Below are 27070 nucleotides of genomic sequence, written 5' to 3' on the forward strand. Positions count from 1 at the left end.
GGGCGTGACGTCACTGCTGCCTAGGCGCCCGGCCTCCCAGAAAGCACCGCGTCCCTGCCGTCCTCCCCAAGTGACGGCGGCGCACGCCAGTAGTCGCCGGCTGCCTGTGAGGACATTCCGAAGGGCGAGGGGTGGGCTTGCCCTCTCGAGCCTAGTTTCCCGGTCTCTCCCCGAGTCTGGGTCTTTGGGCTGTCCCCAGTGAGCGCCCAGGGGCGGCAGAACCCCAAGAGGTGAGGGACTCCGGGAGGGCGGGAACCAGGCTGAGGCGGCCTCTGGGGAGCGGAACAGAGTCTGTTGCTAGGGGAGCCTGGCCGGATAGGTAGCCGGGAGCGCACCCCAGGCAATGCCACCAGCTGGGCTTTGCGGTGAAGGTGCCCCTTGGCCACTGGGAGAGGCTGCAGAGCGGGCCTGGCCTGGTGGGCCCTACTGGGATGTCCCTTGTCGCTCTTACAGGGCTTTGAGGGCGGAAAGGAGTCAGCAGGCCACACGTAGACACCTCATGCGGCCTTGCGTTTGCTCCTTGAACCATCAGCAACCCCCGGAAGGGCATCCGAGGGACCTGCGGTCCAAGGGACGCAGTGAGGCCAGATTCGGTGGCCACGTTGACTTGTAAACAGATGCCCTCGGTATTGGACCTCGGATTTCCTGTCTTCTGGCCCATTGCTTCTTCTACCAGCATGAGTTAAACCTTTCTTCCCAGTGGAGTTTGCACTTCATTTTCTCATGAGGATGGCCGTTGAGGTTTGAACATCTTATGCTTTCATTCTCAGGATATTCCTTTCAGGCCTTGCTAAGAGTATCGGGTCAGGGATCTTCCTTACGGTTGTGAGTTCCCTACCGTAGTTTATCTTTCCTTTTTCATTTAGATCTCATGTGGCCTCACTTTGCAAGACACATACTGGAGTGCAGGCATCTCCAGCCTGACTCATGGTTTCTCTCATCTGCAGCGTGACTGACAGGTTTCCTCCAGTAAGAGGTGACTCTTGAAGCTCTGCAGAAACAAGTGTGTGTGTGATTTCAAGGCACGATGGCTGCAAAAGTGGTTCCTATACCCCTAAAGCCAAAGAGGTCCTTTATACTGAGAGTTCCTCCTAACTCCAAGCTGGGCCAAGATCTACTCCGAGATGCTACTAGTGGGCCCAAGACCATTCACCAGCTGGTTCTGGAGCACTTCCTCACCTTCTTGCCCAAGCCAAGCCTAGTCCAGCCCAGTCAGAAAGTCAAGGAGACCTTGGTTATTGTGAAGGATGTGAGCTCAAATCTTCAGAACAGAGGTAAGAAGCACATACTGTTTTACTAGAAGAGAAGGGGGTGGTACTGGGGGCTGAGCTAGACTTCCTTGTTAGTAATGAATTCAAGTTAGGTTGGTGGGTGTCGGAAAAAAAGAGTTGATTCCAATAAGTCAACGTGCCAGGGAGAGGGAGTACTTTTTTTCTCAAGCTGGAGCTTGAATGGTTTGCTAAGTGTGTGTAAAGCCACAGAATAAACAGTGTGTATCTTTTCTGTAGTGTCAGTTTTACCCAGACATTGGGGGAGGGGGAGTATCTTTTTAGGATAAAGGAATGTGGATGAATTATTGAATTGACTTCAGCTTATGTGGAATTTTGTTAACTTTTGTGCTTGCTGTGGGCATCTTCAGACTTTACCTTTCCCCATCCTTCCCCTTAGTAGTAATGGGAATTGTAAAAGGTGATTAGGGGAATATCCTTTTCATAGTGAAGAGACCCCATATAGGTTCAAGACCCTGTGGTTTGTGGATTGATCTCTGACTGGGCTCATAGGAACAGAAAAAGCCTTGAGTTACCTACCAAAGGAATGAGGACAGCCTGGATTCAAGGTGTGCGTAGAGTCTCCATATTAGAGTCACTGACTTTTCTATTAACTACAGCTTCCTCTTTCCCCAGTGCAACCTCATCCCTTAGTGAAGCTTCTACCCAGAGAAGGAATCCAGCAGAAACAGGAGACAGTGTCTCTGTGTTTGAAAGCTGAGTCTGAGGTGGGTTCAGTTTTCCTGTTCACTGTTTGAGTGCATCACCTTCTCTACTCTTGCAGCCCTCCCGTATATATAAACCCACTTTTGGGAGTCAGCAGGGAGATGGGGCTCTTTCTTCACTGCCTCCTTGGACAGTCATCTTTTTTTTTTCCCTCTGCCTCCTCTCTGAGCCAGGCTTTCCTGTCTGCATGGGACTTCTAGATCCCTTTTGCCATCCCTTCCCTGATCTTGGTCTTTCTTAACAGCAGGGCTGTCAAGGAACCTCTGTTACTAAGAGGAAGGGGGCCTTTTGCTCTTTCAGGAGCTGGTGGTCTTTGAGGATTTGAATGTATTTCACTCCCAAGAAGAATGTGTAAGCTTGGATCCTGTTCAGCAGCCCACCTCAGAGATTCAAGACAACAGCATTGGGGAGATGATGTTACTGGGTAAGAAATCAAGTCTCTTGTGTGAACACAAGATTGAAGGCTATGGGAAAAGCATGTTCTATTTCATCTCAGACTTTTTTGAGACATTGTTCACACCAGCTAAGTACATGTTTATGCACATTTAATTTTTTATTTATTCCATGTGGCAGAGCCTTCTCCAGCTGTGAGTGGCCATTTTCCCTGTATCTTGGGGGCAGTAAGGAGGGGACTTCTCTTGGTAAGCAAGACTTGAGGTTGATATACTCACATCAAATATTTAAACAGATAGAAAATGCGAGTATACTGTTTCTGAATCTCTGCACCCAGTGGTATTCTCCCCACAGTTATATTTTACATCAGTATATTTATTGGACACATGACTAATTCTTTTAAGTCTTTTTTTTTTTCTTGATGTTCAATAGCTGTGAAGCCTACTAGTGAAAGAGAAAATATATCCTACTTTTGATGGAAATAACATCTGGTACTTATTAAGCACTTGTGTGCCAATATGTGCTAGACACTTCTAACTACTTTGCATGCATTTATTATCTCCTGTAATTCTTATTATAGTACTGTGGTATATAGGAATCATTACAATTTCATAGATGATGGAACTGAAGCAGAGAGAAGTTAAGAAATTTGCTAAAGGTCACACAGCAGTAGGTAGTAGAGCAGGGTTTTGGACTCAGGGAATCTAACACCAGAGCACAGTCTTGGCCCAGTACAGTACTGCCTCCTTGCTGCATTTCTCTTAGTTTCATCAGTGAATTTCCTATATGGTTGGTGAATGAAACCTTCTTCATTTGTACTCATTTCCCAGTAGTGGCTAACAGGTGCTACATAGGAACTCATCTGTCAGCAGCTTCTCTGTAAGCTGCTTAGAGATGCTTCAGTTTTTCCCTAGAAATATACTGCTACCCTAGAGCCAGGGTCCCTCAAAAATCATTTTGCTGAGTGCCTAATACTTTTTACCTTGCCTTCAAGACTGGTTCTGAGGCTGAGGTTTTGTGAGTTGCCTAGGGTGACAGAAATACATAATGATTACTCAACTCTGTAGTTGTCTTATCCTGTATGGTTGGGGTGGTGGTACATAATAGGCCTGGTTAATTTCCCATAGATTATTATATGTAGTATTTTATTTTAGGAAACTGTATAAACAGATCAGATTTATTACACTGAGTTTTTCCTGAGTCTTAGGCAAAGCTAGCATTTATTTTGGGTGACTGACTGTTGGGCATGTTGCCAACTCCAGGAACACTTTGGCCCTGCACGTTGAGGACCTGAGACCCAATCCTCACCCTCTCCTTTCTTCTCCCTTATCCATACTCTGAAGCTGATGATTTAAGCTTAGAGTCATTCACCACATTTAATAAATGCTGTTTTACCCTCAGGCAGGGTTGGGTTTTGGAGTTGATATTCAGGAGGTTAAAAATATATATAATGCTCCATTTCTACTCTCTAAGAGCTTCTAAATTACAGCTGTAAAGAGCTTTGATAAGTCAAGGCAGGATTTGGACCCAGGAGCAGAGTTTGGAAGAACACGGATTTGATTTTAAATGAGATTCAGTCCATGGCAGGAAATAAAATGAGGTTATCCTCTGGGCACTTGGACATTGGGGATTGGAGCTCAGATGTAAGGATGTAAAGATTTGGGAGTCATCAGCATATAGCTGATAGTTGATATAGTAACATTTGGTCGGTTTGCAAAGGGAAAAGTGTAAGGGAATGAACCTCGTGGGGACAGGAATCAAAAGGAAGGCCCTTGACAGAGGAAGACAGAATTTGTGTTTCAGTCCAAGTAAACCACATGAAAACAACCAAAAAGGTAGAGCACTTAAATTCTCAGTGAGATAGTTCTTATGGTTGTATCTGCCCTCTACTGTGGTAAGAGAATATACCTTTCCAAGATTGATACAAATTGACTACATACTATGCAACAAAAACACAATAGAGTCCAAAGAGTAGAAATTATACATTAGGATCTATCACAATGCAATACAACTAGAAATTAATAATGAAATCAGAGAAAACAATTTCTTTCTACCAGTAAAGTTTAAAACTATTAAGTAACTTTGGGTCAAAGGAGTAATACAAATTAAAATCGCATAATTTTTCTGCATAACACTGTATCAGAATCTATGGTATAATCTAAAGTGGTACTCATAAGAATATGCAGGGATGAAAAAAATGTATACTGGTTTACAGAAATTAATTAAGCCTCTGATTTACAGTTAGGAAAACAAGGTAAGGGAAAACAGGAACAAAATATTAATAAATACAAACTTAGAAATCAATAAGTTAAAAATAGAAAAAGTAGAGGAACTAATAAGTAGAATGATTTACACACAAATAGATAAACCAATTTCCATAGAGGAAACTGAAATTGTCAGAAAACTAGTCCCACACACAAGAAAAAGGACCAGCCTTAGTTTCACAGAAAATTCTTGTAAATCTTTAAAAATCTGACAGTTCAAATTCTGTGAGAACTTTCAGAGTATAGAAGAAGGAAAACTTCCAGGTTCTTTTTATGACATTAGTGTAACAAAGATATCACAATCTGATGAAAATTGCAATGACCAAATAAGATTTATTCCAGAAATACAAAAATGATTTAGTCATAGAAAGTCTATTTGTTATAAGTCTATCCATCTGAAAATAAAAAGAAATAGCCTATGATCATTTTCATAGTTATTGAAAAGATACTTGACAAAATACAAACCTCTTCATAAGAACACTTAACAAACTAGTGACTAATGGATACTTCCTTAATGGGCTACATATCCTTTCAGCCAGCATCATCTTTAATGGGAAACACTGGGGGCATTCCCACTAGAATTAGGAATACAACAGTGAAGCCCACTACCACTACTACTGTCTAATATTTTGTTTCAGGTATTACCCAGTGCAGTTAAATGAGAAGGAAAATAGCCGTATTATAAGAGCTTAAGAGAAAGATAAAACTACACCTATTTACATATAATATAATTGTGTAGCTGGAAAATCCTAGAGAATGTCTGAAAGCTTATTCCAGATAATAAGCATTTAGTAAGGCAATGAGATGTAAAATTATCATACCGAAATCATTCATGCAAACACAATCATTTAGAAGGTATACAGTAGGAACAAAAAAGATTAAACACCTAGGAATAAACTTAAGAAGTGTGCAAAAATTGTGAGGAAAACTTTAAAACACTTCTAAAGGACACAGAAGTAGATTTGAATGAATGGAAAGAAGTATCATGTTCTTGGTGGGGAAGATTTTAACATAAAAAAAGGTCAGTTCTCCCCAAATTGATTTATGAATTCAATGTAATCCCTTTAACAAAACCAATAGGATTTTTTCCCCTGGAACTAGGCAGTCCGATCTCAAATTCAAATGGAAAAATAACTACAAGTAACGGAGAAAATTGAAAAGAAGAGCAGTGGTGCAGGAGGGTTCTAGCCGTATCAGGTATTAAAGCAGCCTCTAAAGCCTGTCATGAAAACAGTATATAGTATTGGCATGTGACTAGATAGATCAATGGGATGGAATAAGAAGTCCAGGGACCTCCCTGGTGGCGCAGTGGTTAAGAATCTGCCTGCCAGTGCAGGGAACATGGGTTCGATCCCTGGTCGGGGAAGATCCCACATGCTGCAGAGCAACTAAGCCCATGCGCCACAACTACTGAAGCCCGTGCGCCTAGAGCCCGTGCTCTGCAACAAGAGAAGCCACTGCAATGAAGAGGCCGCAGACTGCAACGAAGAGTAGCCCCCGCTCTCTGCAACTAGAGAAAGCCCCACGTGCAGCAAAGAAGACCCAACGTATCCAAAAATAAACTAATTAATAACAAAATTAATTAAGTAAAAAAAAAGTGCAGAAATAGGTTCAAATACACATGAGGACTTAGTTTGTGATAAAGTTGGAATCTCCAATCAGCAAGGTAAAGAGGGACTTTTTGATAAAAGGTGTTGTGACAACTTAGTAGCCATTTGGTGAATCATACCTTATTTTGCACACCAAGAAAAACTCCCAGTGGATCAAAGGGTGAATTCCTTTATAACTGTGGCCTAGGAAGGCTTTTCTAATTAAGACTCAAAAATCCAGAAGTCTTGAAAGAAAAGATCAATAAAGTAAATACATAAAAATTTTAAGGGCTTCCCTGGTGGCGCAGTGGTTGAGAGGCCACCTGCCGATGCAGGGGACACGGGTTCGTGCCCCGGTCTGGGGAGATCCCACATGCCGCGGAGCAGCTAGGCCTGTGAGCCATGGCCGCTGACCCTGCGCATCTGGAGCCTGTGCTCCGCAACGGGAGAGGCCACAACAGTGAGAGGCCCGCGCACCGCAAAAAAAAAAAAAAAAAAAAAAAAAAAAAATTTAAAACTTCTGTATGACAAAATAAAAAATATCTGAGCAAATAAAATGCAGTAAATTGGAGATAAATATTTGCACCTTATATCAGACAAAAGCCTAATTTATTAAGAATTTCTAGAAATTGGGAATTTATTAAGAATTATTAAGAATTTCTAGAAATTGGGAACAGAAAGATCAACAGATTTTCTCAGAAATACAAATTACTCTAAAATACATGAAAGAGGGCTTCCCTGGTGGCACAGTGGTTAAGAAACCGCCTGCCAATGCAGGGAACATGGGTTCGAGCCCTGGTCCAGGAAGATCCCACATGCTGCGGAGCAACGAAGCCCATGCGCCTAGAGCCCGTGCTCTGCAACAAGAGAAGCCACTGCAACAAGAAACCTGCACACGGCAACAAAGAGTAGCTCCTGCTCATCGCAACTAGAGAAAGCCCACAAGCAGCAATGAAGACCCAACGCAGCCAAAAATAAGTAAATTAATCAATAAAAGAAATTTTAAAAATAAAATAAAATACATGAAAGATGTCCAGCCCTTCTCATAATTAGAAATGCAAATAAAACCTTTACTGAGTTACCTTTTTTTAAAAAAATCTATCAGATTTATAGAAATCAGAAACTTAACACATTGGTGGTGAGGTTGTTGGGAGATGGGTATATTGCTGGTGGGCATGCAGAATGGTACAGTTCCTGTTTATGAGAATCTGTAATTACCCATATTACAGATGCATTTACCTTTTGATCTAGCAGACCCACTTCAGGGAATCTGAATTACAGATAATAGCAATAGCACACATTCAAAATAATGTACAAACAGGGTTTATTCATTGTGGTATTGTTTGTAAAAACAAAGTTGAAAACAATCCAAGTGTTTCTGCAGGGGGCTGGTTGAATACGGTATGTTTCCACACATCATACCATGATAATCTCTGTGCACTGGAATATAGTGACTGAAGTAAGGCAAGTAGCAGAAATATACATAGTGTACTACCTTTTATGTAAGAAATGGGGAGAAAAAGAAAACGTATTGCCTAAAGAAACAATGGGAAAACAAAAAGAAATTAAAAACTGCTACCTGTCTGGGGAATGAATAGAATGGATGGAGAGGTATGAGAGTAATGCTCTCTGTGTATACTTTTTCATGTTTTGATTTTTTGAGCCATATAAATATATTAGCTACTAAAATTATTTTATTTTTAAAGTTAGTACAGTAAAGGAAGGTAAAATACAGTTTCCCATGAACAACACAGGGATAAGGGGTGCTGACCCCCCCAGCAGTCAAAAATCAATGCATAATTGATAGTCAGCCCTCCATACCCGCTGTTCCTCTATATCCATGGTTCTGCATCTGCAGATTCACCCAACCTTGGATTGCACAGTACTGTAGTACTTATTGTTGAAAACATTCTGCGTATAAGTGGACTTTCGCAGTTCAAACCTGTGTTGTTAAAGTCGACTGTATTTTCATTGACCCTTTCAGAAAAATCAGAAAAATCTTATGAATTTCAACTAATTGTTCTGAAAACAGATATTTAGCTCTTTAATATAACCTAATGTTTATAAACATTCATAAAACGCTGATGATAATTCCTGAAAACTGAGAATAAAGAAACCTGCTATCACTATTAATATCATTAACTAATTTTCTAAAGCAAGAAGATAAGAAAAAGGGGTTGAGAAGAATGAATATTGGAAAGAGAGGGAACCAAAATATGATTTGTACTTAGAAAATTTAAAAGGATCAACTAAAACATTATTATATTTAATAGTTTTAAAGTAGGTTGATAGGAATAAGTATTTAACAATCAATAAATAACATTCTTTTTTTTAAATTTATTTTTGGCTGTGTTGGGTCTTCATTGCTGTGCGTGGGCTTTCTCTAGTCATGGTGAGAGGGGGCTACTCTTCCTTGCGGTGCACGGGCTTCTCATTGCAGTGGCTTCTCTTGTTGCGGAGCACAGGCTCTAGTCTTGTGGCATGTGGGCTCAGTAGTTGTGGCTTGTGGGCTCTAGAGCGCAGCCTCAGTAGTTGTGGCACACGGGCTTAGTTGCTCCGTGGCATGTGGGATCTTCCCGGACCAGGGCTTGAACCCACGTCCCCTGCACTGGCAGGTGGATTCTTAACCACTGTGCCACCAGGGAAGCCCAATAAATAGCATTCTTAAATAAACACAAAATAATGAGAGCTGTCATTCAGAATGACTGTAAGATAGGAGTAAACTAGAGAAATGTTTTATTGGTAAATAGAAAAGAAGATTCTTAAATATTGGAGAGAAACAGGTCTAAACTGGAAAACTAAAATCATGTAAAATAAAGATAGCAATGCTCTCCAAATTTATTTATACTGTAAATACACTCAGTCAAATTTGTGAAAAGGTAGAAGTGGATGTTCTGACTGGTTTTACCAATATTAGACATGTTACAAACAACAAACAGTGTGATACTAAACTCCAAATGTATTAGACTTAACTGTAATAATAAGGCATAAAAGAATGGCTAGAGGACTTCCCTGGGTGCACAGTGGTTAAGAATCCACCTGGTAATGCAGGGGACACAGGTTCAATCCCTGGTCCAGGAAGATATCTCACATGCCGCAGAGCACCTAAGCCTGTGCACCTAGAGCCCGTGCTCCACAACAAAGAGAAGCCACCACCATGAGAAGCCTGTGCACCGCAACGAAGAGTAGCCCCCGCTCGCCACAAAAAGAGAAAGGCTGTGCACAGCAACGAAGACCCAATGCAGCCAAATAAATAAATTAATTTAAAAAATACCTTTTTAAAAAAAAGTGGCCAGGAAACAATAGAAATTTATCAGATTTTAAGACTAATTTTTTTTTCTGGTTTTAAGTTGTGGAGTTATTATAGAGGGAGACTTCCATTAATATATCAGTAGTGATTGATAAAGTCTCAGCCCAATAGATAAATTACTAGTTTGCAGTAATCAAAGTGCAAAGTAAAGCTACAATGAGAAACCATTGTATACCTATTAAATATTTGAAAATTATATCTACTGCCAGCAAGATTAGGTAAAATTGATAACCACATGTTGATGATTGTATTGAAATTTGTACAGCTTGTTTGGAAAGTAATATAACAGTTCATACCAAGAGCTGTGATAAAAATTGGCATGTGCTTTGACCCAGCATTTTCATTATCCTAAGGGAATCATTAAAAGAAATAATTTAAAAGAAAAAATTCTATTGGTGTGAAACTGCTAAATCCAGCAGAGATTCATATTCTAGCTTCAGGTTCAGTCACATTATCTAAGTGGTTGATTTAATCCTTTACTTTAATCTCAGTAAGTTGCCTGGAGTTAGACAAATCCCTTGTCACGTCACCTGTTCAGAGCATACTTTTTTTTTTCCACTTTGTTGCCTAGTCTTTATAATTTGATTTTACACAGACTTTTTTTGGGAAATGCAAATGCAGAAAAGTCTACAGATCCTAAGTGTACAGCTCAGATTTTCACAAAATGTACACATTTATCTAACCACACCCAAAATTGACTATTCCTAACAGCCCAGAAATCCCTCTGTGCCCCCTGCTCAGTCACTGCTCTCCTTCCTCCCCCAAAATGACAACTATTGACTTCTAACATAGTTTCATTTTATCAATTGTAGTAATGCTTTAGTGTCCAAATAATAATCCATTGTGTGAATTTGCTGTACCTTCTTTAGTTGTGGTCATTTGAATTTTTCCAGTTTTTCACTATATTGGATATTATAATATTCCCTAATACTATAATATTTTAATATTTAATGTAGTGAAAACCTGGAAGTAACTCATCTTACCATTCACTTACTAGCCTCCTAAAGATTACAAGTAGTACCCTTTAGTATTTATGTCCTTCATCCCCCGGTCCTTATTAGCTCAGTGCTCTACACAGAATATAAGGTCAGTATGAACTTGTTGAATGAGTAGTTGGTGCTTATTCAGAAAACAAACAAATGAAATATTTTAACGTAGTCCCACTCATTCCAATTTTTAAAGAAAAGTAAAAAGAGGACTGTGTGCTTGCATTATGGGGTATGCAAAGATTTATCAGTCATGTATCCCACCCTCATTAAGGGTAGAAAAGTGTTGATGGCAATTATCAGCCAGTCCTCAGATTTCTGACTTTCAAGGTTATTGTTTCATGAGAAATCTGACTTGTTTTTTCCTGCCTGGTATCATAGCCCTCAAAAGTTATTAAATTCTCTCTCTGTTTCAACAGTCAGTGACAGTAATCCTGAGGGTGAAGATCTTCAGAAAGAACCTGTAGAGAATGAAGAACAGAGAGAAAAGTCTTCAGATTGTGATGAAATTGATTGCTCCGTGGTCTCTGAGCAACCTCCAGATTGCCAGAAAGAGGAAGGACTAAATACATGCATTCCAAAGGAAAGGAAAATGAGAAATCTTTTAGTTACCATCGAAAATGATACTCCACTAGAGGAACTCTCAAAATATGTGGATATCAGTGTTATCGCACTTACCAGAAATCGGAGAACAAGAAGATGGTATACTTGTCCACTGTGTGGGAAACAGTTTAATGAAAGTTCTTACCTTATTTCCCACCAGAGGACTCACACTGGAGAAAAACCCTATGACTGTAGTCACTGTGGGAAAAGCTTCAATCATAAAACAAACCTTAATAAACATGAGCGAATCCATACAGGAGAGAAACCTTATTCATGTTCTCAGTGTGGGAAAAACTTTCGTCAGAATTCTCATCGGAGTCGCCATGAGGGAATCCATATAAGGGAGAAGATATTTAAGTGTCCAGAATGTGGGAAAACCTTCCCAGGAAACAAAGAATTTGTGATTCATCTGCAGAGTCACGAGGCTGAGAGGCCATATGGTTGTACAAAGTGTGGGAGGAGGTTTGGTCGGCTGTCAAACTGTACCCGGCATGAAAAAACCCATTCAGCATGTAAGATCCAAAAACAGAAGTGGGATCGGGAAAGGTCTGATGGTCCTGCCTCAACCTGAAATATTCCTTAAGGAATTCTGAATTCCCAGGCTATCTGAAAAGATACAGATAAGAAAACCTCATTATAGCCAAAATTGGATAAATACCCATGTTTGCTGAAACCTCAAGTTTTTAGAAAATTCACAGGGGGGGAGAAAACAAAAACAAAAACATCCTCAAGGGCTATACCTCAGTTAGCAACCAGGCTTTTTGGACTAGAGCTTTTGTGAACTTGTATAACAATGTACAGGTCACAGACCCCTTCCCTGAAAAATGTTTTGAAATATAAGTCTGGGGGCTGCTTACCTTCAAGGTGAAGAGTGATGAGTGTCCTGAAAGTATATCCAGCTTTTCCCCCACATAGGAATTCACACTTGAGAAATAATGTAAACGTCCTTATCTGGAACTGTGTTCCCCTAAAAGAACCAAACTACTGATTTGTTAGGTCAACAGCTTCTACTAGCAACTCATATAACCCTCTAAGGATACCCTTAAAGCCTGAGAGTTGAAAGGGGTTGTTTACTTTGGAATTTAGGAAAATACAGCAAGTGAATGTCAAGGACTTACTCTGTCATTTGTATGTGATCTAATGATGAATTTCAATAACATTTGCAGTTTGTGGTGAAAAGTGACTGTTTTACAGAAATCCTTTTCACAGCATTATTTAAAAGTGTCTGCTGTTCTCACTGTATTTTGTTCCGCAATTAATTGCTCACACGGCTCTCTCATGCCTTTCCCTTGCCAAAAGAAGTTTGGGTCGCTCAGGCCTGGCCACCCAGCCCCGCTCCTGGAAAAGCTCTTTAGAATCTTGCCCCTCTGTTGAGTCTAGAAGAAAACCTGCTAGGAAGGAAACCGCAAGAGGAGGAGGAGGACGTTGGCTTGGATCCATGGCTGGTCAGTAAACTTGCCATATGCGTATTTCCCATCAGACCTTTGGCAATGGGTGGTCACTACCTCACAAGCAAAGTGTTTTACTTTTAGAAATTATGTCTCCAATAGCTAGCTCACATTACCCCTCAGGAGACAGGGTTCCAGTGTCCTCATTGTAGTGGATATTTGTTCTCTTGGGCCTCCTGATACCCAGACTCCTGACTTGTCTGCCAGAGGCAGGGCCAGCGGTGCCTTCACGGGACCGATCCTGTGGTGCGTCATTTTAAGGATTCTTGATCAGTCTTGCTATTCTTAGATTTCCTAAGGTTTTACATTGGTATTTTGATTGGAATAGGTTAAAATCCTATATATCAGTACTATTGGGGGAAAATTACCTTTACAAATTTTGTTTCCTATCCAGAAACATATCTTTCCATTGATTAGAGTATTCCTAAGTTTTTCTAATTTTCTTCATGTAAGTTCTACACAATTTTGTTACTGTAAATAGTTTTTTCATTATATTTTTCTAGTTGGTTATTGCTCTTACATAGGAAAGTTATTTTTAATTATATATTTGCAAAACTAGCCACTTCTCTGAATGTAATGTTCAGTAATTTTGTAATTTCTCAGTTCTGTTAAAATTTGTGGTTAAAAATTATACCATCTACAAATAGTAGTTTTGTTTCTTCCTTTATGCCTATTGCTCTTTTTTGTTAAAATATGTGGTTCTTAAGCTTTGTTGTTGTACAGAGCATGCTAAAAGGACATTTTATGATGCAATTCAGTCCTGAGTCCTAATTAAAGATAGAAAAAGAAACCCCAACATTTAAAGCCACACTAAAACAGCCTTTATCAATGTTGTCTTTCAAGCCTACTGTATCCTTTAAAATAAGGGACAAAACTGGCTGCCAGCATTATTCTCTTATTCCTTTGCAAGTCTGGCCAGAGTCCACCCAGTTATTGTGCAGAGGGACCCACCTGTGCACCCAGAAAACTTAAAAGGCTAAATGGCTGCCGGGCAGTGACAGGAGAGGGTGAGGTCCTGGGGGCAAGATGGTCCTGTTCCCTGCCCAACAGTCAGGCCACAAGGTCCCCAAGATGTTTGGGTTGGTGATACTCCCGTGACCCAAACCCCCTCCCTACACCCAGCAAGTGTCTTCCGTGCCCCGCCAGTAAAGTGTGCAAGGTCGAGGTCCCTGGGAGGGCACCCCGAGAAGCTGTTGGACAAGTAAGTGCTTGATAAGGAGCCTGACAACAGCTAATGAGAAAAAGTAAACACAACAATGAATGGTTTTCCAGTAGAGCAGCAAAGTCCAGTTAGAAAATATGAAGGACCAAAGATCCTATTCCTACAGCAGCTATAAATCTAAAGCACACATCCTCTAAAGCCTTGGCACCAGGCCCTGGGTTGTAATGGGGAGCAACAAACCCATGGAGTTTCCCAGGGTGTGGGGTGCCGGTGGGGGCAGAAATTCAGTAAATCTCAAAAACAGGTATGCAGCTACACACAAGTGCTAGGAAGGAAAGGCTGCTAGGAGTGATACCGGTGGGTTTTCTAGGGAGGACGTCTGGGGAAGTGACATTTAAACTGAGACCAGAAGGATGAGATGGGGGAGGAAGGGAGCAGCGAAGGGATGTTCTAGTAATAAGACATGAACAGATAATCTTCAGATAAACATGAGTGACTAAAAGAAATACATGAAAGAACGTTTGGCCTTAATAGTAATCTAAGAATTATATATTGAAAGAACAAGATACCATTTTAGGTGCATTAAATGAGCAGGTTTTGTGTGTGTGTGTGTGTAAATGTTTGGCTTGGCAGAAGAGGGATGACAGCAGCATCCATTTACTGTGACAAGAATGTTAAAACTATTACTCCTTGACCCAGCAATTCATCTTCTATGTACAAGGGGAGGTATCACAACATCATCATGCTGAAAAAATTAGAAATGACCTAAATGGTTGGATAAATAGGGTGGCATATGATAAAGCTAATAAAAATAATGGTTTTCATTAACCTTAGTCATCAGGGTGAGTCTCATCCTCTCCACTCTCTCGAGCCCACTCCAGCTTCACCTCCAATTCCAACACTTCACTAAACATATATAGAATATTTCACCCAACATGAGCAGAATACACATTCTTTTCAAACTCACATGAAGCATCACCAAGATAGACCACATCTGGGCCATGGAACACACCTCAGCAAATTTAAAAGAATAGAAATCACAAAATATGTTCTCAGATCACAATGAGATTAAACTAAGCTAGAAGTTAATAACAAAGTTGGCTGAAAAATCCCAAAATATTTGGAGATTTAACAACACACATCTAAGTAACAAACGGGTCAAAGAAGAGGTCTCAAGAAAAAATTTAAAATATTTTAAAGTAAATGAAAATGGAAATAAAACTTATGAAAATTTTGGGATGCAGTGAAAGCAATGCTTAGAGGGAAATTTATAGCATTGGATACATATATTAGAAAAGAATAAATATCTAAAATCAATCATCTAAGTTTCTACCTTATGATCTACAAAAGAGGAAATTAAATCCAAATAGAAGAAAAGGTAAAATAAAAATTAGAAAAGAAATCAAAGAAATTAAAAGTAGGAAATCAATAGAGAAAATCAACAAGATCAACAGAGAAAAATCAACAAAATCAAAAGCTGGTTCTTTGAAAAGATCAATACAATTGATAAACCTCTAGCCAGGCTAACTAACAAAAGAAGAGAGAAGGCACAAATTACTATTATCAGAAATGAAAAAAGGGGGCCATCACTATGAATCCTGTGGGCAAGAAAATGATAATAAAGGAATATTATGAATAACTCTATGCCTATAAATTTGATAACCTAGAGGAAATGGACCAATTCCTTGAAGGACACAATCTACCAAAACTCACTCAAGAAAAAATAATCAGAATAGGCCCATATTAAAGAAACTGAATAATTAATAACCTTCCAAAACAGCACTGGGCACAGATGGTTTCATTATGAATGCTATAAAATGTTTAAGGAAGAAATTATGACAATTCTCTACCATCTCTTCCAGAAAATACAAGCAAAAGGAACACGTCCTAACTCATTCTGTGAGTCCAGCATTACCCAAATACCAAAACCAGACAAAGCCATTACAAGAAAGGAAAACTACAGCTAATATCTCTCACGGATATTCACACCAAAATTCTCAACAAAATATTATCAACTTGAATCCAATAGTGTATAAAAAGAATTATCTATGACGATCAAATGAAATTTATTCCAGGTATGCAAGTCTGGTTCAACATTTCAAAAGCAATGAACGTTAAAAAAAAAAAAAAAGAAAAATCATATAATCAGATCAGCTGTAGAAAAAGCATTTGACAAAATCCAACACCCATTTGTGATAAAAACCCTCAGCAAACTAAAAATAGAGGGAAACTTCCTCAACTTGATAAAGAACATGTATAAAAACTTACAGCCAACATCATAATTAATGGTCAGAAACTAGACGCCTTCCCACTAAGATCAGGAATAAGAAAGATCAGGAACAAGGATATCCCCTCTCACCACTCCTATTCAACACCTACTGGAAGTTCTAGCAAATGCAATAGGACAAGGAAATAAGGACTTCTCTGGAGGTCCAGTGGTTAGGACTCCGCGATTTCACTGCTGAGGACCCAGGTTCAATGCCTGGTTAGGGAAATAAGAGCCCACAAGATGCACGTTGTGGCCAAAAAAACAATTTCTTTGATCCTAAGACCAATGCCACATATTTTAGGCTTTTGTTACGATACTCTCCACATCTCTGTATTGAATTAGTCAGTTATTGCTGCAGTGGTACTTAGGGAAGATATCCCAAAACTCAGTTGATTATAGTAAGCATTTGTTTTTCTCACTCCTGGGTCTACAGGTTGGTTGAGGTGGCTCTGCTTCACCCTAGACTTCAGGTTGGATTGAGGTCTGATTCTCGTGTCACGTTCTGAAACCTGGACTAAAGGGGCAGCAGCTACTTGGTGAAGTCCTTCTTGTGGTAATCATGGCAGCGCAAGAGCCAAACCAAGCTGCACAAGCAGATTTAAGGTCTCATGTTTTGACTACTCACATTTTGCTAAGGAAAGTCACACAGCCAAGTTCAAAGTCAACAGAATAGGAAAGTATATGTTACCCCAAGGGGAAGTGAGTGGGGAATAAATATTTGCCAAACAATAATAGAAAAGATTAAAATCCTTGTCCTCGTGGAGATTACATTCTAGTAAAAAGGATAAATATAGACAACTCAGAAATGAAGATAGTGTGGTCAGATAGGATATTCTCGCAAATGTAAGCAAAGGTACAGACACAAGGATGTCTTACACAGCACATTTGTAATGATAAAACACTGGACAAGGGGCTTCTATGGTGGCACAGTGGTTAAGAATCCACCTGGCGATGCAGGGGACATGGGTTCGAGCCCTGGTCCTGGAAGATCCCACATGCCACAAAGCAACTAAGCCCGTGCGCCGCAACTTCTGAGCCCGCATGCCATGACTACTGAAGCCCACGCACCTAGAGCCCATGCGCCACAACAAGAGAAGCCACTGCAATGAGAAGCCCGCGTACTGCAACGAAGAGTAGCCCCCGCTCACTGCAACTAGAGAAAGCCCATGTGCAGCACCGAAGACCCAAAGCAGCCAAAAATAAATTAAAAAAACAAAACTAAACTAAAAAACACTGGACAACCTAAATGTTCATCAATCACAGCTATTTAAATAAAATAATATGTCAACTAAATAGACTGGTGGGGAGGTTCTTTATTACTTATTTTGATAAAATATTTTGAAAAATATTTCAATTATTTTGAAAAATAAATGGTATACATTTCCTTTAGAAACAAGGTTAAGTCCGTATGTATTAACATGAAAAGGTGGAACTGATGAAGAGGTTTGGGGTATCTCTCCTAAAATGTTTATGCCAATATAATCCTTTATTTTCATCTACACTAAAGAGATGAGTTTGTAAAACACTCCTTAAGTTATATCTTGGGAATTCTTTGCACATCAGAACTTACAAATCTACTACAGTCTTTGAGTGGCTGTACTGGATTCCATAAGGATGGATCATAATTTACTGAATTGCTCCCCTTTAGATGGACACTTGGGGTATTTCCAAGTGTTATATCTATTTAGTTTTACAATAATAAACATTTCTATACATGCATCTTGGCATAATTTTGCAAGAATAATCTACCAGATATTGTGAAGTATTATAAACTTTTTAAAAAGCCTCAAGCTAAAATAGCATGGTATTAGCCCAATAATAAAAGCTCGTATCAGTGTATCAGAACAGAGAATCTAAAAATATATCTATATCTCTCTATACCTATATTTATATATCTACATTTATTCATCTCTATATGAATTTATAGAGGCATTCAGAGGATGGACTTGGTCATGGAGCTGGATATGTCAGAAACCTGATTCCACCATGTCCTAACTGTGGGACCTTGAGACAGTCACTTAATCTCCTTAAACCCAGGGATGTCCTTGAGTGGGGATGATAATGATACCCCATGGCTGCAATATTAAAATAGATATGAAGAGAAAAGTCTCGGCCAACTGGCTAGCACATATTAAGTTCCCAATGCATATTAGATAAAATGATCAGCATTTTACAAATGATAAAAGTGGTGTTACGAAGAGTGAAGTATGGAAAGGTTATTAAAAAGTAACTGGAGCAATTTCGTAAATATATGAAGAAATGAAATTAGAACCATAAATACAATTTATCGATTTAAACTGCAAAAACCAAAAACAACTAGAAGAAAATATAGCTAAATATTTAAGTAATGAAAGAATGGGGAAGAAAAGCCTAAGAGAACTGGAAGAAAATGCAGCACTTTCTGGTTATAATTATATGAAATTAAAATATATCCAAAAATAAGCAAAACTGAAAAGTATAAACTAGGGAAAGCTAGTTGTAGTATTTGTGAAAGGGTGTCTGACATGCTCAAAAAATATGGTTCAACAATTTGCTATGAAGTCAACATTTAAAGAAATCTCACAAATAACAATAAACAATTTAAGGCTTCCCTGGCTCAGTGGTTAAGAATCCCCCAGCCAATGCAGGGGACACGGGTTCAAGCCCTGGTCCGGGAAGATCCCACATGCCGTGGAGCAACTAAGCGCGTGCACCACAACTACTGAGCCCGTGCGCCACAACTACTGAAGCCCACGCGCCTAGAGCCCGTGCTCCGCAACGAGAAGCCACCGCAATGAGAAGTCTGTGCCTCACAAGGAAGAGTAGCCCCCACTCACTGCAACTAGAGAAAGCCCGCGCACAGCAACAAAGACCCAACGCAGTCAAAAAAAAAAAAAAAATTTTAAGTGAAAAATGCCCAGGAAGGAAAATGTAAATCAAAGATCCTATATCGAGCAAAGCTTTCAAAAAAAAGCAGAACTGCCCTACAAAAAATACTAAAGGAATTCCTTCAGGCTGAAAGCAAGTGACCCCAGATGGCAATTAAAATCCACACAAACAAAGAGTGCTGATAAAAGTAGGTAATTATAAAAGATAAGTTTTTTTTTCTCCTTTACTCTCTTAAGTGATTTTGAAAGCAACTGGATAAAATAATATGTAGGTAGTGTATTGTTGGGTCTATAGCACAAAGAAATGTAACATATGTGTAATATATTTGCCAATAACAGCACAAAGGAGTTGGGTGTGAGTAGAGCTGTAATGGGCTAAGGAAATGACCACAGATGGTAAGGTAATAATTTAAGAATGTATTGTTGAGTTTATAACATTGATATAATATGTGAACTGATAATACACAAATAATGCTTAAAATGGGGAAAGGGAATAGAGCTATATAGGAGAAGCTTTTCTTTATTTATTTTTTAAATATTTACTTATTATTTTTTTATTTGGCTGTGCTGGGTCTTAGTTGCAGCACGTGGGATCTTCGCTGCAGCATGCGGGATACTTTAGTGGCAGCATGAGGGATCTAGTTCCCTGGCCAGAAATCGAACCCAGGCCCCCTGCACTGGGAGCATGGAGTTTTAACCGCTGGACCACCAGGGAAGTCCCGAGAAGCATTTCTTTATATCACGCGAATTAAGTTAGTATAAATCTGAAGCTGATGTTGATAAGTTAAAATGTATATGGTAAAACCTAGAGCAACCACTAAAAAAAATCCAAAAAATATAGTGAAAAAAATTACTGGGGTTAAAATGCTACATTAGAAAATATACAATAAATGCAAAAGAGAGCATTAAAGACACACAAAAGACACATAGAAAACAAAGTTAAATGGCAGACATTAATATTAAAGGTGAATGGGTTAAACAATGCAACCAAAAGTCAGAGATCATCACACTGGATTAAAAAACATGATCAAAGTATATGTTATCTACAGGGTACACACTTTAGATTCAAAGACACATTAGATTGAAAGTAAAAGGATGGAAAGAGATGTGTCATGCAAACAGAAACCACAGGAGAGCTGGAGTAGCTATACTAATATCAGACAAAATAGACTTTAAAACAAAAAATGTTACTATAGATAAAGATGGATATCTTATAATGATAAAAGGATAAAACAAGATTATATAAAATTTATAAACACACATGTATCTAATAACATGTATCTAATACATAAAACAAAGGCTGGAGGTGTCTTTCAAACTTTCAAGGAACAGGTACTGTCCATCTTATTATAAAGAATTCTTGGAAATATAGACTAAAAATTGAAAATGCTACCATTTATTCCTTTAGACAAAAATATCAATACACAATTATGGCAAACATAAAAAAGAAAATCATATGAAACTCAGAAATGGCCTCTGATTCTGAATTTTGTCCATTTTCATACAAGATATCATCTTACCTATCTCTCTGAAATTAAGGGGAACTGCCCTGTTTTCCTCTTTGTTCCTCAAAATCCAGAGCATTCTGCTCAGTGATGTTTTAACCAGTTTCATCTATTTGTCAATATTTTATTCTCTGCAATCATTTTCAAAATAAATTTAAAGTCATGCTTTCAAATAGTAGTAAATTTCCTTTATGTTTTAATTCAAGAACAGGATTACTAGTGAGTACATTTTGCTAGAACAACTTGAAGGAATTACTAGGGGCTGGAAAATAAAATTGTGGAGACTATCCAGCAATTTAGAAAGGTTTTATTACAAAATGTAAGTGGAAAATCAGGATATAAATAAGTATCTGTGTAAAATATCACAGTGCATTGACATAAATGGAACAGAAGGTGGAAAAAATGCAGTTGATTAACACGACTGGGCATTGAGAATTTTGGAGGATATTTTCTCCTTGTTTAACTTACTCATGTGCCTGTCATAATGTTGCATGATACATAAAGCTCAGATACAAAGGTAAAAAAATAACTAGCTTGATAGGGGTGGTGACGGCGGTGGTGGGATGAATTGGGAGATTGGGACTGACATATATACACTAATATGTAAAAAACAGATAACTAGGGCTTCCCTGGTGGCACAGTGGTTGAGAGTGCGCCTGCCGATGCAGGGGACACGGGTTTGTGCCCCGGTCCGGGAAGATCCCACATGCCACGGAGTGGCTGGGCCCGTGAGCCATGGCCGCTGAGCCTGCGCAAACCAGATAACTAATAAGAACCTGCTGTATAAAATAAATAAATAAAATAAAATTCCAAAAAAAAAAAAAAAATAACTAGCTTGAATGTGTGGCAGAATTAGGGCTTCCTGGAGCCCTTAAATGAACCCTCTCCTTCCTGCCCCAACACCAGTCCGACCCTCTCATCACAAGTGCCTGTATCTCTGTGTCTCTGTTGTGAGAAAGAGAAATCAGCCCTGATATCCAGGAACCAGCCTAGCACTCACAGCTAGGTCTTGGTACTTTCTTTCTTTCTTTCTTTCTTTTTTTTTTTTGCTGTGCCATGCAGCACGTGGGATCTTAGTTCCCTGACCAGGGATTGAACCCATGCCCCCTGCACTGGAAGCACAGAGTCTTAACCACTGGACTGCCAGGGAAGTCCCTTGGTGATTTTTCTTTTTTTTTTAACATCTTTATTGGAGTATAATTACTTTACAATGTTGTTTTAGTGTCTGCTGTATAACAAAGTGAATCAGCTATATGTATACATATATCCCCATATCCCTTCCCTCTTGTGTCTCCCTCCCATCCTCCCTATTCCACCCCTCTAGGTGGTCACAAAGCACTGAGCTGATCTCCCTGTGCTATGCAGCTGCTTCCCACTAGCTATTTTATATTTGGTAGTGTATATATGTCCATGCCACTCTTTCACTTCGTCCCAGCTTACCCTTTCCCCTCCCCGTGTCCTCAAGTCCATTCCCTACGTCTGTGTCTTTATTCCTGTCCTGTCCCTAGGTTCTTCAGAACCTTTCTTTTTTTTTCTTTAGATTCCATATATATGTGTTAGCATACGGTATTTGTTTTTCTCTTTCTGACTTACTTCACTCTGTATGACAGACTCTAGGTCCATCCACCTCACTACAAATAACTCAATTTGTATGGCTGAGTAATATTCCACTGCATATATGTGCCAAATCTTCTTTATCCATTCATCTGTTGATGGACACTTAGGTTGCTTCCATGTCCTGGCTATTGTAAATAGAGCTGCAATAAACATTGTGGTACATGACTCTTTTTGAATTATGGTTTTCTCTGAGTATATGCCCAGTAGTGGGATTGCTGGGTCATATGGCAGTTCTATTTTTAGTTTTTTAAGGAACCTCCATACTGTTCTCCACAGTGGCTGTATCAATTTACATTCCCACCAACAGTGCAAGAGGGTTCCCTTTTCTCCACACTCTCTCCAGCATTTACTGTTTGTAGATTTTTTGATGAGGGCCATTCTGACTGGAGTGAGGTGATACCTCATTGTAGTTTTGATTTGCATTTCTCTAATGATTAGTGATGTTGAGCATCCTTTAATGTGTTTGTTGGCAATCTGTATATCTTCTTTGGAGAAATGTCTATTTAGGTCTTCTGCTCTTTTTTTTTTTTTCATTTTAACATCTTTATTGGAGTATAATTGCTTTACAATGGTATGTTAGTTGCAGCTTCACAACAAAATGAATCAGTTATATATATACATATGTTCCCATATCTCTTCCCGCTTGCGTCTCCCTCCCTCCCACCCTCCCTATCCCACCCCTCCAGGCGGTCACAAAGCACCGAGCTGATCTCCCTGTGCTATGCGGCTGCTTCCCACTAGCTATCTACCTTACGTTTGGTAGTGTATATATGTCCATGCCTCTCTCTCTCTTTGTCACCGTTTACCCTTCCCCCTCCCCATAGCCTCAAGTCCATTCTCTAGTAGTAAGTCTGTGTCTTTATTCCTGTTTCACCCCTAGGTTTTTCATGACATTTTTTCCCTTAAATTCCATATATATGTGTTAGCATACGGTATTTGTCTCTCTCTTTCTGACTTACTTCACTCTGTATGACAGACTCTAGGTCTATTCACCACATTACAAATAGCTCAATTTCGTTTTTTTTATGGCTGAGTAATATTCCATTGTATATATGTGCCACATCTTCTTATCCATTCATCTGATGATGGACACTTAGGTTGTTTCCATCTCTGGGCTATTGTAAATAGAGCTGCAATGAACATTTTGGTACATGACTCTTTTTGAATTATGGTTTTCTCAGGGTATATGCCCAGTAGTGGGATTGCTGGGTCATATGGTAGTTCTATTTGTAGTTTTTTAAGGAACCTCCATACTGTTCTCCACAGTGGCTGTATCAACTTACATTCCCACCAACAGTGTAAGAGGGTTCCCTTTTCTCCACACTCTCTCCAGCATTTACTGTTTGTAGATTTTTTGATGAGGGCCATTCTGACTGCAGTGAGGTGATACCTCATTGTAGTTTTGATTTGCATTTCTCTAATGATTAGTGATGTTGAGCATCCTTTAATGTGTTTGTTGGCAATCTGTATATCTTCTTTGGAGAAATGTCTATTTAGGTCTTCTGCCCATTTTTGGATTGGGTTGTTTGTTTTTTTGATATTGAGCTGCATGAGCTGCTTATAAATTTTGGAGATTAATCCTTTGTCAGTTGCTTCATTTGCAGATATTTTCTCCCATTCTGAGGGGTGCCTTTTCGTCTTGTTTATGTTTTCCTCTTCTGCGCAAAAGCTTTTAAGTTTCATTAGATCCCATTTTTTTTTTGTTTTTACTTCCATTTCTCTAGGAGGTGGGTCAAAAAGGATCTTGCTGTGATTTATGTCATAGAATGTTCTGCCTATGTTTTCCTCTAAGAGTTTTATAGTGTCTGGTCTTACATTTAGGTCTTTAATCCATTTTGAGTTTATTTTTGTGTATGGTGTTAGGGAGTGTTCTAATTTCATTCTTTTACATGTAGCTGTCCAGTGTTCCCAGCACCACTTATTGAAGAGGATTTCTTTTCTCCATTGTATATTCTTGCCTCCTTTATCAAAAATAAGGTGACCATAGGTGCATGGGTTTATCTCTGAGCTTTCTATCATGTTCCATTGATCTATATTTCTGTTTTTGTGCCAGTACCATACTGTCTTGATTACTGTAGCTTTGTAGTATAGTCTGAAGTCAGGGAGCCTGTTTCTTCCAGCTCTGTTTTTCTTTCTCAAGATGGCTTTGGCTATTCGGGGTCTTTTGTGTTTCCATACAAATTGTGAAATTTTTTGTTCTAGTTCTGTGAAAAATGCCATTGGTAGTTTGATAGGGATTGCACTGAACATGTAGATTGCTTTGGGTAGTATAGTCATTTTCACAGTGTCGATTCTTCCAATCCAAGAACATGGTATATCTCTCCATCTGTTTGTATCATCTTTAATTTCTTTCATCAGTGTCTTATAGTTTTCTGCATAGAGGTCTTTTGTCTCCTTAGGTAGGTTTATTCCTAGGTATTTTATTCTTTTTGTTGCAATGGTAAATGGGAGTGTTTCCTTAATTTCTCTTTCATATTTTTCATCATTGGTGTATAGAAATGCAAGAGATTTCTGTGCATTAATTTTTTATCCTGCTACTTTGCTTGGTGCTTTTTTGATGAACACAGAGAGTTGCACGGAATATCAGTGTCACACAAGGCCATTCTGTGACTGTTACAAAGTAAGACAAAAGAAGACCACTCTGTAAGCATGTGAACACTAAAACATGAACACTGTCCAAGCCACAAAAATGACCAAACTCCCCCTGTGCTGGTGGATATGAGTGACTGCTACTTCTTTGCCAGTCACAGCTTTGGCCTCAGTCTAGTTTTCCCTCCTTCTAGATAAAATATATTAAGATAGTGAACCAAAATTACCCTCACTTTGTGACATCTTTGAATCCAGAGCAAAGACCCAATCCTTACCAAAATCACCTCATACAATCCCAAGTCTTTTAATAAGTCCTTTTGAGCACCTTCCTACTAAGATACCTCACTATTCCCCCCATGGTATGTGTAACTCCCTTGTTACATGAGTAATAAACGCAACTTATTCAACAAGAGGTGTGCTCCTAATGGGTTTTGGCTGGAGGGCACTGACGGCTGGAATAGTCAAGTTATTTGGTACAAGGATCTCTCTTTCCATCTTTAACCTGAAGAGGCTGTATCAAGTTTTGTACTCCCAAGACAGATAGTAGATGATTCTCTTACAAAAGACAAATGTTAACTTTTGCATAATCAGAAAAACAAAAACATGATTTTCTTATAAATTAGTTCCCTCCATGATTTTCTTAGTCTATTTCACTACTGAGTAGAAAAAATTAATAGCAACCACTTTTCCAAGAGCCTCTTTTATGTCCTGGTTTCTCAGGCTGTAGATGAAGGGGTTCAGCATGGGAGTCACCATAGAGACATCGCATCGCAGCAGCTGCTATGTCTATCTCAGCTGAGTGGGAGGATAAAGGGTTGAAATACAGAAATATCATGGTGCCATAGAAGAGGAAAACCATAGCCAGGTGGGAGCCACAGGTGGAGAAGGTTTTCCATCTTCCCTTTGTGGACTGGACTCTCAGGACAGCACAGTTGATAAGGATATATGATACCAGGATGCAAACAAATGGGGTGCTCATTACTGGCCGTGCTTCATTTAGAATCATCACCTCACTGAGGTGTGTATCAGAGCAGGAGAGTTTCAGGAGTGTGGTCACATCACAGAAGAAGTGGGGGATGGCATTGTCTGCACAGAATGAGAGTCAAGCCATCAGCAGGGTATGCAACAGCATATCCAGGTTGGCAATGACCCACGATCCAGTAACCAGCAGGGCACAGAGCTGGTGGGTCATCTTTGTGTAGTAGTGTAAGGGGTGGCATACAGCAACAAAGTGGTCATAGGCCATCACAGCCAAGAGGAAATTGTCCATGTCCATGAACGTGAAAACAAAATACATCTGCGTGAGACACCTAGAGAAGGGGATGGTCTGCTTCCTGAGTATGTGGTTGGCCAGCATCTTGGGGACAGTGGTGGAGGAGAAGCAGATATCCACGAAGGACAGGTTGCAGAGGAAGAAGGACATGGGGATGTGCAAGTGGGAGTCCGTGCTGATGGCCAAGAGGATGAGCAGGTTTCCCAAGACTGTGGCCAGTTACATGCTCAGGAAGAGCACGAAGAGGAGCTGCTGCTGCTAGGGCTGCCTGGAGAGCCCCAGGAGGAGGAACTCAGAGTTACTTGACTGGTTTGTCTCTCCCATGGGGCTGGACTCAGATGCAGAGAAGAGAAGCAGAAGTCAGAAACCTAGAAGCAAAGGGTTTGGGTGCAATAACCCAAGCTCCAGCCATGGTCATGTTAATAAAACCTACATTAGAGTTGCTCAGTCAGAATCTGCCCCTAATCCCTAAACCCTCAACTTCCGACCTCCAGTCCTAGATGATGCTGGTTCCACTGGACTAATTTTTTTAATTATATGAAATACAACATAAAAACAACACACAGGCACATACACAGTCCTTCCCTGACATTATGTGCATCTCTATGAACATTCCCAGGCTTTTGCCCACTTAGTAGATCGTAGAGAGAAGAGAAACAGCTCATTGGTACTGGGTTTATCACAAGCAACAGATGAGGGATTCAGGACTTTTACTACTACTCCCTGGATCTGGAAGATTTAACAAAGGAGGTTCTTCAGAGAACTTCACCGGGGACTTCCCTAGTGGCACAGTGATTAAGAATCCACCTGCCAATGCAGGGGACATGGGTTCGAGCCCTGGTCCGGAAAGATCCCACATGCCTTAGAGCAGCTAAACCCACGCACCACAACTACTGAGCCTGCGCTCTACAGCCCGTGAGCCACAACTACTGAAGCCCGCGTGCCTAGAACCCGTGCTCCGCAACAAGGGAAGCCACTGCAATGATAAGCCCAAACACCACATGAAGAGTAGCCCCTGTTCGCCGCAACTAGAGAAAGCCCGCGCGCAAAAAAGAAGACCCAACGCAGCCTAAAATAAATAAATTAATTTTTTTTAAAAAAAGAACTTCACCCATAAGTAAAGAAATATTGACATCCCCACTGTTACAATCTTACCTGGGAGAAGTTCGTGCTGTTGCTATCAAGTGTTCTTCACCTTTGA

The 27070-nt window shown here is 39.7% G+C and overlaps 2 protein-coding genes across 4 annotated transcripts; one reads left to right on the forward strand and one right to left on the reverse strand.

Annotated features, from left to right (window-relative positions):
• The first annotated feature begins 43 nt into the window (after positions 1-43).
• On the forward strand, positions 44-13236 carry ZNF200 (zinc finger protein 200). Of its 3 annotated transcripts, XM_027117625.1 has the most exons (6): positions 107-230; positions 948-1274; positions 1905-1996; positions 2295-2418; positions 2568-2635; positions 10956-11121. In XM_027117625.1, the coding sequence occupies exons 2-6, from the start codon at positions 1028-1030 to the stop codon at positions 11001-11003; spliced, it is 579 nt and encodes a 192-aa protein (XP_026973426.1). In that variant the 5' UTR covers positions 107-230; positions 948-1027; the 3' UTR covers positions 11004-11121. The 3 variants fall into 3 exon arrangements, with proteins under 3 accessions (XP_026973424.1, XP_026973426.1, XP_026973425.1); XM_027117623.1 differs by lacking the exon at positions 2568-2635 and having other exon boundaries at positions 44-230; positions 10956-13236; XM_027117624.1 differs by lacking the exon at positions 2568-2635 and having other exon boundaries at positions 117-230; positions 867-1274; positions 10956-13236.
• Positions 13237-25241: 12005 nt separating this feature from the next.
• Positions 25242-26193, reverse strand: OR1F1 (olfactory receptor family 1 subfamily F member 1). Its single transcript, XM_027118360.1, is given in 2 exon segments — positions 25242-25358; positions 25360-26193. Coding segments are annotated over 2 exon segments (951 nt in total).
• Positions 26194-27070: the final 877 nt, after the last annotated feature.

Source organism: Aethalodelphis obliquidens, unplaced genomic scaffold (genome assembly GCF_003676395.1).
Source record: "Aethalodelphis obliquidens isolate GAN/ISIS:26980383/991018 unplaced genomic scaffold, ASM367639v1 scaffold18, whole genome shotgun sequence".
NCBI lineage: Eukaryota > Metazoa > Chordata > Mammalia > Artiodactyla > Delphinidae > Aethalodelphis > Aethalodelphis obliquidens.